We start from the raw sequence: 19,590 nt of genomic DNA on the forward strand, positions 1-19,590 counted from the left end.
CGGGGAACGGCGGGCACAGGGCCGCGGCGTAGGCAGGCGGGAAGGCCCACCAGGGCGGCGCGGCCTGCAGGGGCGCGGCCGGGCCGTAGAAGCGGTGGTATTCTCGCGGAGCCGCCCAGTCGCCCGCGCCCAGGCTCCCCGGCCGGCTGCAGAAGTTGTGGGCCTGGATGGGGGGCAGCAGCAGAGGGGCGGGCAGGTAGGTGTAGGTGAGGGGCTGCGGCGGAGGCCAGACGCCCTCCCCGGGCGGCAGGCAGCTGTAGGCGTACATGGTCTGGACCTCAGGCGGCGGGCATTTTTACTGGGCCCTCATCCTGGTCCAGAACTGTAGTGGAGGGGTGTGCGGATACAGACTTTGTTCTTAACACCACCCCTCCTTGGGGCCTGGTAACCCAGGGCTCTGGTCCATGGCTTTGGGGAACTCTTTCTAAATCAGGCGTTCGGCTCTCCACCTCACTTCTGGTCCCAGAGCTGGGCCCGAACTGGCTCCCACCAGCCAATAAGGACTCAAGGCCTTTTTCAAGCCCTCAACCCCTGACATGCTCTTCCCAGTAACTCCCCACTCACTTGTCTCCTTCAGCCTGGGGGAGCTGGTCCCCAGCATTTGGGGGACCCAGAGGGGTCCAGAGCGTGGCTCCTCTCCACTACTTTTGAGTTGCGTGGCTCCCCTTCATGCCTTTCCTGACCCACACCTCCCTGTTACCAGGCAAAGGGAAACAGCTTGGGCTGGCCAGGAGCCAGCCAGCCTGTGTCTGCACTTGGATGATCCTACTGGTCACAGTGGCCCCAACCTAGAGGCAGAGGCCTGACCAAAGGACCTCTCCACAATATCACTGACGGCTTCCCGACTCCTTTTCCAATCAAGTTAGCTCCCTGTCCCCACACCCAAACCTCCCAGCCCCTCAAAATGGGACCCTAACATTGTTACCCTAACAATGGAGTGAAGCTCCAGTACACCAGGCACTAAATCAAGATGCTTGTGAGCATGTAACTTCAAGTTTATATCGACCCTGTACTAATATTATCCCCACTTTACCTAGTAAGAAGTGGCTTGCCTCAGAGTTGGTACACAAGAAATGTATTCAATGACTGGAGCTAATGTAGGATAAATAACTGGCCCAAACAAAATGAAATGAAAAAAGCAAAATATATATATATATAAAAAAAAATTTTAAATAAATTTTAAAAATAACATAAAAACAATTTAAAAAATAATAACTTGCCCAAACTGACACAGCTAGTTATGGTAAGGGCAGAATTCAACTTTATGTCTGTCTCAAGACTGAAGTGTTAGTCTTATTGCCAGTTCATGCTGGGACTTCTTTCAGCATTTTATTTATTCTTTACTTATTCTATTTATTTATTCTATTCTTTATTATAATTCTTAATAGCCATGTGAAGTACATAGTGTTCTCATTCTCATTTAATAGATAAGGAGCTAGAGGCTCAGGAAAGTTAGGCCACTTTCCCAGGATCACACAGCCTATAAGTAGCATGGTGGGATTTGAACCCAGTCCAACTGATGCCAAAGCCAAGAAGCTACTTGGGTGAAACCAGAAAAAATTACTTCACAGTGTGAGCCCTGTCTGGGCTTCAGTCCCCTCTCGTTGTGAGTCACAACACCTTCACCTTTCCTTCTCCAGTGGGGTGAGTAGTAGTTGTGGGTGATTAAAACTGATACCCTCCCCCAGCTGCTGGGTTACGGTGCCCTCACACTTTCCTTCCCTGCTTCTGATGACTCAAACAACATCGCCAGCAGCCCCCACAGGTTTTCCTGGGTGCTCAGTATCCTTCAAAGCCCTTTCTCCTCTGGGAAGGCCACTCACACACACCCTAGTGATGTCACATTAACAGCTCTCCTAAATCTAATTTGGGCCAGTGAGCTAGTGAGGGCAACTGCTGGGGCCCTGCTCCGGATGGAGGAAAGGGGTGTGGCTAGGGTTTCATTTGAATTCTACCTACCACTCCCTACCCCACAACTTCCAGAGGGAGCATCACCCTCTGTCTACCCTAAGGGCTGGTCCCGGGACACAGCAGCCTTGATTGGGAGAAGTCTTCTGTGGTAGGCAGAATAACGGCCCTTCCCCTGCCCCCAGATGTCCATATTCTCATCCCTGGGAATCTGCTGTTACATGACAAGGGAAAATTAAGGTTGCAGATGGTATTAAATTTGCTAACTAGCTGACCTTAAAATAGGAGATTATCCTGGATTATCCAGTGTAATCAGAAGGGTACTTAAATGTGGAAGAGAAAGGCAGGAGAGTCAGAGTGATCCAATGTGAAAAAGACTTGGCCAGTCATTGCTGGCTTTGAAGATTGGAAGGGTTAAGAGCCAAGGAGTGCAGGCAGTCTCTGGAAGCTGGCAAAAGCAAGAAAACAGATTCTGCACTACAGTCTCCAGAAAGGAACGCAGTCCTGCCAACACCTTGATTTTAGCCAGCGAGATCCATTTCAGACTTCTGACTTACAGAACTGAAAGATAATAAAGTTGTATTGTTTTAAACTACATAGTTTGTGGTAATTTGTTACAGCACCAATAGGAAACCAATACACCTCCCCACTCCTGTTTATAACTTTGGCCTTCCCCTAAAATCCCAGCACTTGAGAAGTGTCCAAGGCCACCCATAGGCTGACCTCACCACAGCCTGGAATTTAGTGATGGGCCCCATGGGACTGGCCAGTTTTCCCACTTGTTCCTGCTCCCCCAGAGGCATCCGGGCACACCTGGGTAACTGTGGAGTGGTGTGGGGAGTGTATAAGACCAAGGTCAAGTTGAGCTTGGGAAGGTGAGGAGCCTACATTTTCATTTTGGTCCCTACACGATTGCTGAAGACCTACTGGTCTGGGGAGGCAGTTTTCAGGCAAAATGAGAAAAATAAAGACCAAGCTGTGAGTTTCTCAGCATTTTTTCACCCTGATTCTGATAACAGCCCGAATCCTTTTGGGTCTCTCAGCTTACCTATTCTCAGTAAAGTGATTCTGGGGAAATTGACTATTCCATCCTAAATTTCAAGTGATTTAGGGCTAAACCAGTCAGCACTGCCATCCATCTGGCCATAGTGACTGGTTTGGACTAGCCATGTGACCCAATTTGGGCCTATGCTAGCCAAGTCCAGGAGTTTTTTCTCTTGTCGGTTGAAAGGAAATGCTTTCTTTCCCCGGGACGGAAATCTGAATGTTTGAAGTCTGGGTTGTGAGGGGAAGGCCTGACTGAGCATGGAGCCACAGAAGAAGTGCAGCCAAAGGTCAGAGAAAAGAATTGGGTCCTGATGACATCGTCTCAGTCCGGGGCTTTAAAGTGACCCAAGTGGGTTGGCCAGTTAGCTCAGTTGGTTAGCACGTGGTGCTGATAACATCAAGGTCCAGGGTTTGATGTTTGTACTGGCCAGATTCAAAAAAATAAAATTAAAGGGCCAGCCCGGTGGCGCACTGGAGAGTGTGCTGCTTGGGAGTGCGGCGGTGCTCCCGCCGAGGGTTCGGATCCTATGTGGAGACCGGTTCCCGCTCACTGGCTGAGCGTGGTGCGGGCGCAACACTGAGGGTTGCGATCCTGTTGCCGGTCAGTAAAAAAGACAAAAAGGAGAAAAAATAAATAAATTAATTAATTTAATTTAATTTAATTTAATTTAATTTAATTTAATTTAAAAAATAAAAATAAAAAATTTAAGAAGTGACACAACAGGTTGGCTGGTTAGCTCAGTTGATTAGAGCACCACTTTGTAAAATCAAGGTCAAGGGTTCAGATCCCAGTACTGGCCAGCCTCCAAAAAAAAAAAAAAAAAGAGTGACACAAGCCAATAAATTCCTTTTTCATTTAAGCTAATTTGAGTGGTTTTCTGTCACTTGCATCAACGATATGCCCCTGAGTAGGCCACCCCCGCTCAGTTTTTTATAATGAAAAATTTCAAAATACTACCTTTGTAGTTTTGATCAGGTAACCTTGTGATCAGAACAGAAGCTCACTTTTGGGCAAAGTGGAGGACAGATTGGAGAGAGAAAGGAGGTCCTCACATTAGCCCAGGAAAATTGACAACCAAACAGGAGGAAGGACGGAAAAGATAGGTGGGAGCGGGATTCACCTGGACTTTGTCCCACATGATTGCCTTGATGGAGGGGGTAGATAGAGGGTGGGTGCACATGTTTCTGGCTTAGCTGCCTAGGTGGGTAGTCAAGGAGGTCCTGGAGGTAGAAAACAGTAGAGGGGTATTGGAAGGTGAGGGAATGGTAAATTCAGGTGGGACATTCAGGGAGCTGTCCAGCAGACCATTTTACATTCAGGCAAAAAAAAAAAAAAAAAAAAAAAAGAGTGACACAAGCCAATAAATTCCTTTTTCATTTAAGCTAATTTGAGTGGTTTTCTGTCACTTGCATCAACGATATGCCCCTGAGTAGGCCACCCCCGCTCAGTTTTTTATAATGAAAAATTTCAAAATACTACCTTTGTAGTTTTGATCAGGTAACCTTGTGATCAGAACAGAAGCTCACTTTTGGGCAAAGTGGAGGACAGATTGGAGAGAGAAAGGAGGTCCTCACATTAGCCCAGGAAAATTGACAACCAAACAGGAGGAAGGACGGAAAAGATAGGTGGGAGCGGGATTCACCTGGACTTTGTCCCACATGATTGCCTTGATGGAGGGGGTAGATAGAGGGTGGGTGCACATGTTTCTGGCTTAGCTGCCTAGGTGGGTAGTCAAGGAGGTCCTGGAGGTAGAAAACAGTAGAGGGGTATTGGAAGGTGAGGGAATGGTAAATTCAGGTGGGACATTCAGGGAGCTGTCCAGCAGACCATTTTACATTCAGGCTGGAGATGGGAGGTGTGGGGGTAGTCATGAAGGGAAAGGTAGTAAGTGAAGTTACCAGAACAGCTGCTACCCTGTGCTTGTCTCTATCTGATCCATAACACACTGTTGACATAATGGCTGCCAACTTGTAAGGTTCCCACTTATGCCTCTTGCAGGTAGCAATCTTGTTTTTGAAGTCCCTTTTACTCCATATAGTCTATGGCCTGGCATGAACTAAAAGTCTGGGTGAATAAATGAAGAGTTTTGAAGATGGAAACTTGGGGGAACCTCCCTCCACCTTTAAAGGCCCTGGGAGAAGTACACCAGTGAAGGGCACTGGGGAGAAGTTGCTACAGAAGTAGGAGGAGAACATGGTGGAACCTGGATCAGAGAGGTAGGAAGCCAAGGGAGGAGAGAATTTCAAGAATAGAGAATGTGTATCTATCTGTCCCATGGTCCAGGGACTCCAATATGACTCAAGGAGTCAGGCAGGTGATATGACCTCCAGTTGCACCCCATGTCCCCTCCCAGTTAGCTCTGTGGTTGGCAACCAGGAAGAGACATCAGAGATAATCACAAGGTCCAGCCCTGGTGCTGACGTAAAATAGTAACCAGTTACATTGTCTCTAAAATCAGAATGCTGAGGCGCCTCAGAGTGTAACCATGGGGCTTTAAGTGCAACAGGAGGAGCCAAAGGCTTTCCTATTGGGTCACATCCAGTTCTGGCCCTTGCTAGCCCTACCCATTCCCCCACTTCCCCACTGGAAACCAGGGAGGGCTAAGTCAAGACTCAGGGTTTACTTTGAAATAAAAGCATATGCTGGCCAGAGATGGAAAGGCAGGGGGACTCCTTTAGTAAATTTATGGAGAGCCTAGTGTGCCAGACTCCACGCTGAAGGCTGGGTTTTCTGCCTTCTATTCTCACAGCCTGAAAAGCACAGATGCAGGTAAGGGGTGGGGATGGGGGAGAAATGGTCACCTCCCTTCTTTTCCGGAGGAGAGGTTTCAGCAATTGTTTAGGTCTAGAAGAGAGATGGTGTGTACATGTGTATGGCTTAAGGGGGACATAGGAAATGAGAAGAGGGTCTCAAGGGGAGGGATTGGAGAGAAGGAGCGAAATGAGACAGGCCGGTGGGAGACAGATGCTGGGGGTAAGGTTCATGGGATCCTGGGGGCTCCCCAGGAACTGATTACTAGGCTCCAGCCCCTGAACACCTGGCCCATTTGCTATGGGTGAACCCTTTGCCAGGTTGTCACAAAGGAATAAGGGGACAATATTCCTGTTGCAGGGAGTTTGCTGACAACAAAGGCATAAGGGTCAACGGTTCACAAAACTCCTTACACCTGTTTCTCATTTAATGCTCACAGAATCCCTGTAAGGCATAAGACAGTAGCTCACAAAAGGAGGGTCCCTTAGCAAAGAAATGGTAGAGCTGAGGGACTGAGTCCCAGGTCCTCCAGAAGCCAAAGGCCATGTTCCTTGCCCTGTATCCCAGATAGGGAAACTGGGCAGGTCTGGAATGTGTGCTGTTTGCCTAGAAAGCCATCCAGGCTTACAGGCCGATTGCATAAAGACATGGAACATCCTCCACAAACTAGACCAAACAAAACAGCTTGATTTTGAGGTCCTGGGCAGGGGTAGGAAGAGGAAAGGCCCTTGTTCTTGGGATCAAGAGAGCTGGGTTCCAGCTTGACTAGGCTTCTTGCTTGCTGTGTGAAAGTCACTGAATCTCTTTGAACCTCAATTTCCTCATCTGTAAAATGGGAATAATAGCACCTCTTCCCAGGTATGTTGTGAGGATTAACAAGAAAATGCATGTAAAATTCCTAACACAGTACAGGACATGTAGTGAGAGCTCAGTAATCCTAATATTTTATTATTACTGTTATTAATAAGAGGAGGTTGGGCTGCATGGTTGAAAGTTCAGGGCCTGGTTGCTGTGGTCTGAGCTCTGGTGCCCACAGCTCAAGCGGAGCCTATCCACCCTTGAGGGGCTTACAACCCAGCGTCAGGGAATCCTGGATCGTGCAGCTGCCACCTCCATATCTGCCTCAGCTGTGCATCCAGTCAGATCACAAGGCTGGAAGGAAGGTGCCGAGCTCTCTTCATTCTCCGAATTAGTGCTAAGCAAGGACGGGGGAGCAGGAAGAGGAGCGCTCAGAAAAGCACTTGATTTGAACTGAAATGACCTTAAGCTTTCGTGCAGGTGAGAGAGAAGGGTGAGCGGTCAGGAATCCGGGCAACCTGCCTCCTACTTGCTGTGTCTACTCTCTTTTTGGTCCCTAAGGGCAAGCGCCCATGACAGACATGGCGGCTGCAGCCTCGGGCGCGGTCACCTGCCGGAGCCGCGGTCCCGGAGCCGCGCGGAGCCAATGGCTGGGCGGGGGCGGAGGGAGAAGCCGGCGGAGCCCGGCGGCGTGTGCGCAGGCGTACTGGCTTGCACCTGGCTCCCGGCAGCCGCGGCGTTAGGCTTCGCCTAGCACGATTGCGGTGAGAGGCTGGCCCGCGGCCGGGGCTCGGGGGCAGGAGCGGGCCGGACTGGGGGCCGATCTGACACAAAGCACAGGCCCAAGGGGGACGGGAATGCCTCCCGCTCGGGGAGTCATGGGGGCTTTCTGCTGGGGTCCTTGAGGCGATCAGGTTGTGGACTGGGAGAGTTCTGGGGACAGGGCGGGAGAAGCTGGGCTTAAGGGACAAGGGCGGAATCCTTGCAGAAGGGCTCTCTGGGGGTCTGGGGGAAGGGGATGGATGCAATGGGTCAGATAGCTCCCTGGGGGTCTGGGGTCCATTCCATTAACATAATGGCTCTTAACCCTGGTGGCGCAGTACAACCACTTGGGGAGCATTTAAAAACCACCAGCGCCGCGCCCATCCCGAGAGGTTCCGATTTCATTGGTTGGGGGTGAGGGCTGGGCCTCGGTATTACTGAACAGCTCCTCGGTTGATTTTAATGTGCAGACGGGCTGGAGAACCACTACACATGTTGCAGCGTCAGCTATGGAGTAGAGAGCTCCTGGGTTGATCCCCAACTCCTCAGTGCCTTGGGGGGGGGGTGGTCGTGGGGTGAGGCTTCTGCCCCTCCAGGCTGCTGCAGTAACTGGGGGACACAGAGGGAGAAGGTCCTTCCGCAGTAAGATGGAAGCTCATTTCCAGCCTGAGAGGGGGCGATGGGCCCATTAGTATTTGAGATTCAGCCTCCTGTGGGGAGACTCGGCAAGGAGACAGGACTCCGGAGTGTGAAATAAGAAACAGAGCAAGCAATTCAGAGGACACCTGCTTGTTGAGAAAAGAACACGCCTAATATTTGCATTGGGTGTTACACCTTTGTTTCATTTGTTTATTTGATACCTGGGAATGGGTTTGTTCGCCCCGCTTCACAGGTGTGGGAATAAACCCAGAGAGCTAGTTGGTGATAATGTTCAGAGCTGACCAAGGGCTCCTAACTCCAAATTATGCTTATTAGTAACTTTTCCCCTCTGCATTAACTGCTTCTCATAGTCTCTAGTACTTCTGAAGGGAATCAGAGGCAAACACCCACCTTCCTTCTTATGCCCCTCGCTCCAGGGGTCCAGTCTGGCATTCTTGGTTTTCTTCACCAAATCCATCAGCCCCCCCACTCACCATGGGTTGGTTCAGAAATCAGGGAGATGCTGGTGTTTTCATGCCTTTCTAGTTCTTTATCTCCCAGGAGCTTGATGAGATGATGGGAGAGAGTTTTTACAGGACGCCAGAGGGCTCCTTCCCAACAGATCTGTTCGGTCACCTCCCTACCCCCAGTGCCCTTCATCCCATTGTCCTCTGCATGGAATCTTGTGCAAGGTTCATAAAACTCTTCCTCATCTGGCCTCTTTGTCCCTTCCTGCTCTGAGCTCTCTTGCCACATTGTTTCTGTTTTTCTTAGCACAGTGCTGTGCACTGTGTGAAAGCTTAATAAATGTTATTCTTTGTATACCTGTTGCTTTGCTTTACATGGTTACTCTGAGGGGCACATCAGGCTTCCCAGGTTGCCTCTTTTTCTGTGACTCCCGCAGTTAAGCAGAACACAGAGCTTGGGGCACAGTGGGATCTGGGGGTGGTAATTACCTATGGCTGCTGCTGCTGCTGCTGCTCCCTAGGGCTAAGGATGCCCATATTGGCCTTTTAGGGGCAATTGACCCAGCAAGTATTGATTGAGCACCTACTGAATGGTGAAGGAGCCTGCTGGGGGCAGGGGCAGAAATCAGGGGTGGGGCTAACTTGGCCCTGCCTTTAAGGAGCTTGTGGGCTGGAGGAGGAGGGTAAGGGAGGTATTTGGATGCCTGACTCAGAGGCCAAGGGACCCAAAAAGGGGAGAGAACACTTGATTGGGTGTACTTGGGAAGGCTTTGTGACACTGAACTGGGCTAGAATGAGCAGGATTTGATAAGATTGTGAGGGGGCGGGCATGGTGAAGTGAAACATGCTGAGACTTTTTTTAGTCAGAACTTGCTTTGAATTTTGGCTCCAGCACTTAATAGCTTTGTGACTTTGGGCCAGTTATTTAACCTTCAGAGCCTTGGTTTGTTCATCTATAAAATGTGGATGGAGGGGCCGGCCCGTGGCTCACTCGGGAGAGTGCGGTGCTGATAACACCAAGGCCCCGGGTTCAGATCCCTACATAGGGATGGCCGGTTCGCTCACTGGCTGAGCGTGGTGCTGACAACACCAAGTCAAGGGTTAAGATCCCCTTACCGGTCATCTTTAAAAAAAAAAAAAAAAAATGTGGATGGAAATAATAATAGAGCTATAAGGATTCATGGTGATGGGTGTAAAAGCTGGGCATACCCTGTATGCCTGAGATATGGTGTGTAGTTACATCTAGGGAATCTTATATGGAAGGAACAGCATGATCAAAAGTGCGGAGGTGACATTTAAAAAATAATTTGAGGGATGGCAGACAAGAAGAGCCTAGGATATTCCAGGCAGCGAGAGGCATCAGAGTTGGGAGCTGGAAAGACAAATACAATCATGGATTTGGCAGAGGGGTCACTGAGTGATCTTTAAAGATCATCAAACCAAACTTCATAGACACGAAAAAAATAATAACAGCTACTCTTTACTGAGGGTCTTCTACGTGCTAGGCACTATGCTTGTGCATATGCTTTTGCATTTCAGCCCCACAGCCATCCAGGAGGTCGGCATTAACATCCCCACTTTATAGATAAGGTTTAGGGAGAGGGAGTGGCTGGCTCAAGGCCACCAACTGGGACCATACCACAGTGGGGGGATGGGCCACAGGGGCCTCCAGCAGGCTCTGTGCAAGGTGCCAGGGGGGCAGGTGAAGTTGGTTGCAGGTTACAGGATATCTCACCCAGCTTATGCAACTAGGCTGGTGTGGGCTGAGCTGTTCTTCCCTTGACAGGCTGGGCCTTGTTCTTCAGAGTGAGGGTGTGGGGGTGGGGGCAGTGGGTAAGGCTGTTTCCTGATGGAGAAGGTGCTAAAGAGTAACCTTGCACTCTCCTCCCCCAGCTTCCTCTCCAAGGCAGTGTTTCACCTGGACAGGTTGCTTTGCCTCCAGCTCAGGTCTGTGGCAGGAGTTTGTCTCTGGCAATCCCAAGCATCATATATGTTCTTGCTCGTTGACTTTCCCTCCTGTGTGCCATCTTTTTTCTTGAACTCCCTTACCCAGGGATATTTCCCTGCTCCTACCCTGATCTATTATAAGTGAGCCCAACAAAAAGCCAGTTTCTGAGCATCTTGCATGTGATAGGCATGGTGTTCTGGGCTTCCTGGATATTAGTTTAATCCTTTCTGTGCTCCCCCAAACTAGGCATTATTAACCTATTTTACAGATAAGGAAACCAAGGCTCAGAAGAGTTAAATGACTTGCCTGAGGTTATAGTCTTAGTAGGAAATACGATTGGGATTTGGACCCAGGCCCTTCTGATGGCAAAAGTCATATCCTTTTCGTCCATCTCACCACCCTTTGAAGTTTTCTTCTACCCTTGTCCCAGTGTTGGTGCAGGGAGCCAGCTGGTGGAGGCTGGGGACCATATGTACAGGGTTCACCTTCTCTAGCAACAAGGGCAGGTCACTGGGCATCTGTGTAAGGATTGGGAGGCTTCACTTTTAACAAAGCCTTTGGAGTTGAGGTGGGTGACCTCTGAAAGGCCCTGGGGGAATCGGAGAAAGTGACCTGAGTTAAGGATAGTCACAGAGGTTTACATTATGCTTTACAGCCTGGAAGCCCCGTTAGAGGGTATCTCATTTAATTCTTACCCCGCCCCTGTGTGGCAGGTTGTGGGTCCTTTCTGTTTCATGGAAGGTCTGAGAGGCTCAATAGTAATCATCTCTAAAGCTTTAGTGCTCCCCGCACTTACTGTGCTCAGTCAGCACTTTGGAATGTTTTCTTATTGACTGCTGACAACAGCCTTATGACTGAGGTGCAGAGAGGTTCAGTAAGTCACTCCAGGTCACACAGATGGTACATGGTAGAGTCAGGACTTCTGAGACCTCCAGTTGTGTCTTCTTTCCACTGTGCTACTTAGAAAAGCAGAGCTGAAGAAACCAAGGGTGATGGATATGTGCCATTTCCTCAAATGTGGTGATGGTTTCACAGGCACATACATGCATTAAAACTTAGACTGTTGGGCCGGCCCGTGGCTCACTCGGGAGAGTGCGGTGCTGATAACACCAAGGCCCCGGGTTCGGATCCCATATAGGGATGGCCGGTTCGCTCACTGGCTGAGCGTGGTGCTGACAACACCAAGTCAAGGGTTAAGATCCCCTTACCGGTCATCTTTTAAAAAAAAAAAAAAAAAAAAAAACTTAGACTGTACATTTTTTTTTTAGCAGCTGGCCAGTACGGGCATCCAAATCCTTGACCTTGGTGTTACACCATGTTCTAACCAACTGAGTTAATGGGCCAGCCAGACTGTACATTTTGAATATGTGCAGCTTATTGTGTGTCAACTATACCTCAGTAAAGCTCTGAGAAAAGAAAAAAAGGAAAGAATTTTCTTCAGGGGCTCAAGGGCCTCAGGAAAAGGCTACTTGGCCATCCTCCTGCCTTGGAATGAGGTAGGATCACTGTGAGTGGGGGAAATTCGGGCCGGTTTAAGGGCTGATTTCAGGTGTTTTGGCCACTTCTTCATTCTGCCACCATTAGGCATAGAGGCACAAGGTGGTGGTGGTAGAGGGTTTTGCACATGGATGTCTTGAGTTAATGGCCACTCGCTCTCTGATGAGCCAGGGAGTCCTTCCTCGCTCTCCCCCCAGAGCCTCTCTCTACTGGTCATCCTTCCCCCAGCAAGAGCAGTCGAGTCTACCCATTCTCTCTGAGAGGGAGATAGAAGGCAAAGACATAGGCCCTGCCCTTGACATCCCCACGGTCAGGCTGGACAGTCAGGAGTGTCTGCTGTGCAGACAGAGCAAATGGTGTGCCTGGGTGGTGGAGCAGTGGGGCCTGAGGAGTTGAAGAAGCTCTCCTGGGCACAGTGCTGGCTCCTGAAAGATGGGGAGATGCAGCTGGGATGGGTGCTTCCCACGGGAGGAACCAGAGAAATGAAGGCCTGGGCAGAGGAAAGGGAGGATGGGCTGGGCAGGCTGGGCGGGGCTACATGACAGAGGCCTTGCAGCCTGGGTGGCTGGGCAGCGGGGGCCGTGACGGGTCATGGGCAAGGACAGGTCCATGGAGTCACTGCTGCTACTGTTGCACTGGGGTTGAGGAGAGACAAGCCTTGGTGGGTGGCTCTATGTGGCATGTGGGTGCAGAGACATGTGGATGAGCCCTGGGCAGGCTGGGGGTGAGGGTCACAGGAGCTCTCTGAGCAGCAGCCCTCTGTCTCCTAAGGCTTCCATAACAAACTACCACAAACTTGCCTTAACAGCTTACTCTCTCAGTTCTGGAGGGTGGAAGTTCGACATCAAGGCGTCAGCAGGGCCCGCTCCCTCTGGAGGCTCTGGGGAAGAACCCTTCCTTGCCTCTTCTACCTTCTGGTGCTGTGGGCAATCCTTGATGTTCCTTGGCTTATAGCTGCACTACTCCACTTTCTTTCTTTCCTGCCTTCCTTCTGTCTGTCCAACTCTCTTTCCTTCTTTCCTTCTTTTCTGGGCCACTGGCTGGTATGGGGATTCAACACTGCAATTTCTGCTTTCGTCCTCACGTGGTCATCTTCCTTTTGTGTCCAAATTTCCCTCTCCTTATAAGGACACAGTCATTAGGCCCACCCAAATTCAGAATGACCTCATCTTAACTTGGTTACATGTGCAAGACCCTATTTCCAAATATGGTCACATTCCCAGGTACTGGGGGTTAGCACTTGAATGTATCTTTTTGTGGACACAGTTCAACTAACCATAGAGAATTTGAGAGAAGGAAGCCCCCATAGATTCTTTCTAGGGATCAGACAAGCATACATGGAAATCATTTTTCTGAAAAGAGAACAGCTTTAAGTCTAAAAAAATAGACAGACATAATGCCTCACTGCTTAAAGTGTGGTCATGGGCCAGCAACATTGGTCTCACCAGGGAGCTTGTTAGAAATGCGGAATCTGGGGCTGCCCTGTGGCTCACTTGGGAGAGCGTGGTGCTGACAACACTAAGTCAAGGGTTAAGATCCCCTTACCGGTCATCTTTTAAAAAAAAGAGAGAGAAATGCAGAATCTCAGATTCCTCCCCATATCTAAGTCAGAATCTACACTTTAACAAAGTCCCCAGGTGACTCACGTACATATCACAGTTTGAGAAGTGCTTCTCTAATACAAATCTGACTTTTAGGCCCTTTCACACTCATGGTCAGTCTAGCTGTCAGTCTTTGTGCACGAGTCTGCTGTCCTTTGTTCTCTTTTCGGGTAACATGTTCTTGAGTTTCTCTCCCCACGTGTTGATGTTACCCATGTACAGACCTTTTCTGGAGAGCTTGCTGAGCCAGTCCCTTTGTTATGTTCTTGGCCTGTGACCAGCTTTTTGCTGTTTATAAATACTGCTGTAAACATCTCTGTACACGTTCCTTTGGGGTTAGTTCTTTGAGGTAGAATTTCCAGAATCAAAGTGCAGGATCAGGTGTGGACTCTTGTCAAAATCGTATCACTCTTATCAGCGAGCAGATCAACCTGATTTAGAAGATTAAGTGGCAGAAAAGGCTTTGGAGCCAGACAAGCCTGGATTCAAATCTGTTACTTTTTTGCTGTGTGACATTGATCAAATTACTTAACATCTCTGAGCTTGGGGTTGCTCTCCTATAACATTGTAATAGTGCTATAAACTTTGTAGGGATTCTGTAAAGATATTAATGACACCAGCAACATTAATTTATTGAGCACTTTCTCTGATTTACCTCATTTAATCCTTACATTCCTCTGCAGAGTAGGCATAACCATCCCCTTTACCTTTTATGGAAGAGAAAACTAGGGCTTGGGATGAATAGCTTGCCTGAGGTTATAAGTACATTGTGCACCCAAGCTCAGGGTAGCCATGTCCAGACCAGTAAGGTCATACAGTGCAGATGTAAGAGGATACTGAGCATCCAGCCCTAGCGGGCGACCTGGCTCAGCACTCACCGAATGCCTGCCTTCTCTTCGCACCAGCGTTATCAGGTTCATCGAGCTACTCTCACAGCAGTGGTATCAAGCTCAGCACTGTTTCAGCTGTACTTCATTGATGATTCCCCAGCTTTAAGTACAAACTCTCTCCCTGTAAAAATGAGTTTTTAAATGATTCAGAGGTCTGGGATGAAGAGCAGAGCTGGCTCTGATCCCTGCTGCTAACTGGCTTATTCTTCCCCAGGCACAAGGATGGTGAGACTGCCCATGGCCATGAGCCCTCCTCCGTGCTCCTGGGGCTGAGGCTGGGGCTGGCAGCCATGGGGCTGGGTCGGGCCCAGGCCTGGCTGTTGGATCTGCCCATGGCCGTGGTCTATGGCTCCCTGGCCCTCTTCACCTCCATCCTGCACAATGTGTTCCTGCTCTACTATGTGGACACCTTTGTCTCAGTGTACAAGATCAACAAAACGGCCTTCTGGGTTGGAGAGGTAGGGCCAGCTCAGGGTGGCCAGCCTGGGTGGGAAACTAGGGGACACATGGGCTGTCAGGCAGATTGCAGGGGCCAGGTCCCGCCCAGTTAGGGGAATGGGGCAGGCCAGGCTATCCGCCAAGACTCAGCAAGAAAAGCTGGTGGAGGCCATGCTGATGCCTCCTGGCCGGTACGGGGATCTGAACCTGTGACCTTGGTATTATAAGGCTGTGTTCTAACCAACTGAGCTAACTGGCCAGCCCCATGTATATTAATTTATCAGCTTGATACATTCACAGCTGGCCCTGGATGGGTGGGAGTTTTCTGGAGGCAGTGGCTGGCAGAGTGGGTTTAGCAGCGGAGCTGGCAAGAACAAAGGTTTCCAGGCAGGGAAGCTGGTGCCCTCTTTGAGTGGTGGTGAGCAGGCTGGAATGGGGGAAGCCCAGGAGGGGAGGCTGCTTGGAGCCCACCTGCCCATCTCTGCTCTGCTTGCAGACGGTGTTTCTCCTCTGGAACAGCCTCAATGACCCCCTCTTCGGCTGGATCAGTGACCGGCAGTTCCTCAGCTCCCAGCCCTGGTTTGTGTCTTGGGGACGGCTCATAACTAGTCCAGTCCCACCCCACCACTCCCCAGGGCTGGAGGACCCCTGCCTGTGTTTGGAGTGGGGAAAGAAAGGGAGACCATTTCAAGTGTTGTCTCTGCCCTTCCGTTCCTGGGGTCCAGGACAGGCTCTGTCCAGGTTGGAGTAGTGGCCTTGACTAAGCCTTGCCTTGCTCACCAGGGAAGAGATTTAGCCCCACTTGGCTTGTCTGGCCCCTAAGGATTCTGTGCTGCAAACACCCTCTGCTGCTTCTGGCATATTCCTTTACCCCATCCCTGCCCCCAACCTGAGAAGTGATGGCTCACCCTTTGGCCATCAGCCCTGACAGGCTGGTAACAGAGGAGATTGGGGCAGACCAGAGTGTGTACCTACTGGTGACTTGTGCTTCCTAAGTTGGAGGCTGGGGACTTGGGGCGCAGTGGGATCACCCTGGTGTGAGTGCCACACTCTGGCCTCCATCCCTGCCCTGGGGCCTGAGCAGGGGGGACTGGAGTCTTGTCAAGGCTGAAAGGGCATTTCCCAACAGCCCTCCTCTCCCTGGCAGCTCAGGCACCGGACTGTCTTCGAGGGCTGTGGTGCTAGCACGGGTACGGGCACTGGGATGGCATGGGCCGCTGCTGGCGCTGTCCTTCCTGGCATTTTGGGTTCCCTGGGCCCCAGCTGGTCTGCAGTTCTTGCTGTGCCTGTGCCTCTACGATGGCTTCCTGACACTCGTGGACCTGCACCATCATGCCTTGCTGGCCGACCTGGCTCTCTCGTCCCATGACCGCACCCACCTCAACTTCCACTGCTCCCTCTTCAGTGCCGCTGGCTCCCTCTCTGTCTTTGCCTCCTATGCCTTTTGGAACAAGGAAGACTTCTCCTCCTTCCGTGCCTTCTGCGTGGCACTGGCTGCCGGATCTGGGCTGGGCTTTCTGGGGGCCACGCAACTGCTGAGGCGGCAGGTTGAGGCGGCCAGGGGGGACCCAGGGTGCTCAGCCCTGGCCGTGGATGGAGGGTGAGTGGCCAGCCCTGACTGTCTGCCCGCTGCCAGCACTCTTCTGAGTATGATTTTGATGCTGGGTGCCCTGGCTGATGGGTGGCTGCCCTGGGGTGGGGATGACTCTGGCCCAGCCCCAGGCAGTTCTCAACCCCCCTCTGCCCCATAGCCTGTGTGGAAAGGAGCTGCTTGTGGGCAGCGAGGAAGCGGGCAGCATCACCTTGGGCCAATACCTCCAGCAGCTGGCACGCCACCGGAACTTTCTGTGGTTCGTGGGCATGGACCTGGTGCAGGTATGGAGAGCAGTCAGTCCCCCCGCACACCACCATGGCTGGGCTATTCTTTGCTCAAGGAGACAGGTTTCTCAAGAGCTGGGAACTCAGCTCTGGGCCACGCGTGAGGACTGCTAGGTGATTCGATGTCAGGAACGTAGGTTGGGTCGTTAGGAGACCTGGATTCTAGCGCCGTCTGAACTCTTCACCCCCCCATGTGACCTTAGGCAGGACTCAGCCTCTCTGGGCAGCCCTGTCCTCACCTATAAAGTGAGGACATGCAAGAGAGATGGTACTGAGGGCACCTGTAAGCTACTGACCTTGGTGATCACTGACCTGGTTGACGAGGACCTGGTGCTCAACCATCGCAAGCAGGCGGCCTCGGCGCTCCTCTTTGGCATGGTTGCCCTGGTGACCAAACCAGGCCAGACCTTTGCCCCGCTGCTGGGCACCTGGCTGCTCTGCTTCTACACAGGTGAGGGCCTGGGAGGCACAGCTTACCTGGCACAGAAGCTGACAAGCCTGGGCTCTGGGTCCAGTGAGGGAGAGAATGGCAACCAGGTAGGCTTGGGCTGCCCCACTCCTCACCATCCCCCAACATGGGTAGAGGAACCAGGTCTCAGATTCCTCCATTCTTTCATTAGTTCATTCATTCATTCAGCAAATATGAACAGAACACCTTCTGTGTGTAGGCATTGCTCTAGGTGCTAGGGAGATAACGAGTAAGACAGACAAGGTCTTTGCCATCACAGAGCTTATGTTCTAGTCAGGGGCAGGAAGTGGTTGGCAATAAACAGCCAAACAAGAAAATATCAGGCAGTGTTGTGGTGAAATGAAATGGGGAAATGTGAGACATGTGACTGAGAAGCGACTTAGTGCGGTCAGGGAAGGCCTCTCTGAGAACATGCCCCTTAGGATAAACTGAATGGCAAAAGTTTGGTCTAGAAAAGATCTCAGCAAATCGTAGGCAGGGGGAATGGCACATGCAGAGGCCCAGGGTATCAGGAGTGGTTAGGAGATGAGGCTGGAAAAGTGAATAGGCAGGTAGTAGGGTTTGGATTTGAATTTTATTTTCAGTGCAAAGGGAAGCTATTGGGAGTGTTTTCAGCAGGGAAGTGACATGGTCTGACTTACAATTTTAAAAGTTCACTCTGGCTGCTGTATGGAGAACAGATTGTATGGAGGCCAGAGTGGGAATAATAGGGAGATAATTGGGAGACTGGCAGAGGCTGTGGAAGCTTGGACAGGGGTGGTGGCTGGTGGGATATTTGGGAGTTGTGGGGACATGAAGGATTGGATGCTGGGGAGTAATAACGCTGAGGAACTGAGGGAGACTTTGAGGTTTGGGGCCTGAGTTACTGGGTGGATGGTGATGCCATTCACTGACAAGGGAAGAACAGGGGAACAGTGGGTTTAGGGGAGGAAGCAAGAGTTGTGGTTTGGACATATACTTGTGATGTTTGAGAATTCATACCACAAACTTTGGAGGGGACCAGGGCTTGAAGGGGAACTGGGCTGACTGTGTTTTTTCTATGCTCTTTTGTCCCAGGTCATGACCTCTTCCAGCACCCACCAATGATCCCTGTGGGGAGTGCCCGGCCCTGGCCCGAGCCCCCAGCCCCGGCCCCAGCACAGGCCCCAGCACTCCGCCAGGGCTGCTTCTACCTGCTGGTGCTGGTGCCCATCACCTGTGCTCTGCTGCAGCTCTTTACCTGGTCCCAGTTCACGTTGCATGGGAGACGCCTGAACATGGTCAAGGCCCAGCGCCAGAACTTGTCACAGGCTCAAAGCCTGAACGTTAAGATGGTGTGAGAGGGCAGCTAGGCCACCCTGCTGAAGATACTGCCCACAGCCAGGGCAGGGGCCACTTTTGCCTGCTGTTATCCTGCTCTTCCACCTTCCTCAGATGCAGTCTGGAGGACAGGTGGCAGGATTGGGGGTAAGCTCCTGGGGCTGAGCCAGGACTGTCACTGAGGTCTGAGTCCCTGCTTAGCTGTCTGGCCCAGCTTGGGCCAGGGCTGTCATATGTGCTCAGGGACCTGCTTCCCTTGTGGGGCAGGAGGGAAGAAGAGGACCAAGAAGGGATGGAGCCTCCTTGCAGTACACATAGGGTTGCTGTGGGGCATGGAGGCCTGTCCCACTGCCTGGCTAGGGCTGGCCACTCTGGTGGGCTCAGAAACCACTTCTGATACTGCAACTTCTCCCTTTTGCTCAGTCAGGAGAAGCTGACTGGAAGTCCCACCTGTCCCCTCCTTCTGCCTTCTAGTGGTTTCTCTAAGAGGGTTTTGCTTCAGCTGTGCTTGAAGTGGCATGCCCCCTCTGCTGCAGGGCTCCCCCTGCCCAACCCACCAGGCCTCTAAAGCGATTCATTTTGTAGACTGATTAAAGTCAGTCATTCGTATTCCTTAGGTCTGTGCTGTGTGTGTGAGAGTAGTGGGCTGGTGGGGCTGGGGGGAACTCATGAATAGGAAAAGCACCTTGAAAGCATTTTTTCTAAATATGAGTGTTGGACTACCTGCATAAGATCCACTGAGGTGCCAGGGGGGAAAAAATGGAGATTGGTAGCTGCAAGGAACTGGGGACCAAAATGACTTTCAGGCCTGCCGCCAGCAGCCACAGGGTACTTCCATGTACCATTGCTGGCCACAGTAGTTAAAGAGGAGTTTCTTTTAGGCCAAGGTTCTCAGCCTTGGAATCACCTGAGAGCTTTAAAAAATACTAATATCTGAGTTCTAGTCCCTAAGATTCTGACTTAATGGGCCTGGGGTGTGGCCTGGGCACTGAAATCTTGAAAAATCTCTATAGGTGACTTTATCATGCAAGTGGGATTGAAAACTACTAGAGACTTGTGGAGCCAGGTAATTCTTTGTTGGGGACATTTAGCATCTCTGCCCTCTACCTACTAGATGCCAGTAGCACCCTTCCCGCCAGTTGTGACAACCAAACATGTCTGCACATTGCTAGATGTGTCCTGGGAAGCAGCAAAATT

The 19,590-nt window shown here is 51.0% G+C and overlaps 1 protein-coding gene across 1 annotated transcript; it reads left to right on the forward strand.

Moving 5' to 3' along the window:
- Nucleotides 1–6,926: 6,926 nt before the first annotated feature.
- Nucleotides 6,927–19,007, forward strand: TMEM180 (transmembrane protein 180). The gene is given in 6 exon segments (XM_008569711.1): nt 6,927–6,985; nt 14,524–14,767; nt 15,244–15,326; nt 15,895–16,347; nt 16,499–17,076; nt 18,151–19,007. Coding segments are annotated over 5 exon segments (1,545 nt in total). The 5' UTR covers nt 6,927–6,985; nt 14,524–14,599; the 3' UTR covers nt 18,414–19,007.
- The last annotated feature ends 583 nt before the right edge of the window (nt 19,008–19,590 follow it).

The sequence above is a fragment of the Galeopterus variegatus genome, unplaced genomic scaffold (assembly GCF_000696425.1).
Source record: "Galeopterus variegatus unplaced genomic scaffold, G_variegatus-3.0.2 Scaffold525, whole genome shotgun sequence".
NCBI lineage: Eukaryota > Metazoa > Chordata > Mammalia > Dermoptera > Cynocephalidae > Galeopterus > Galeopterus variegatus.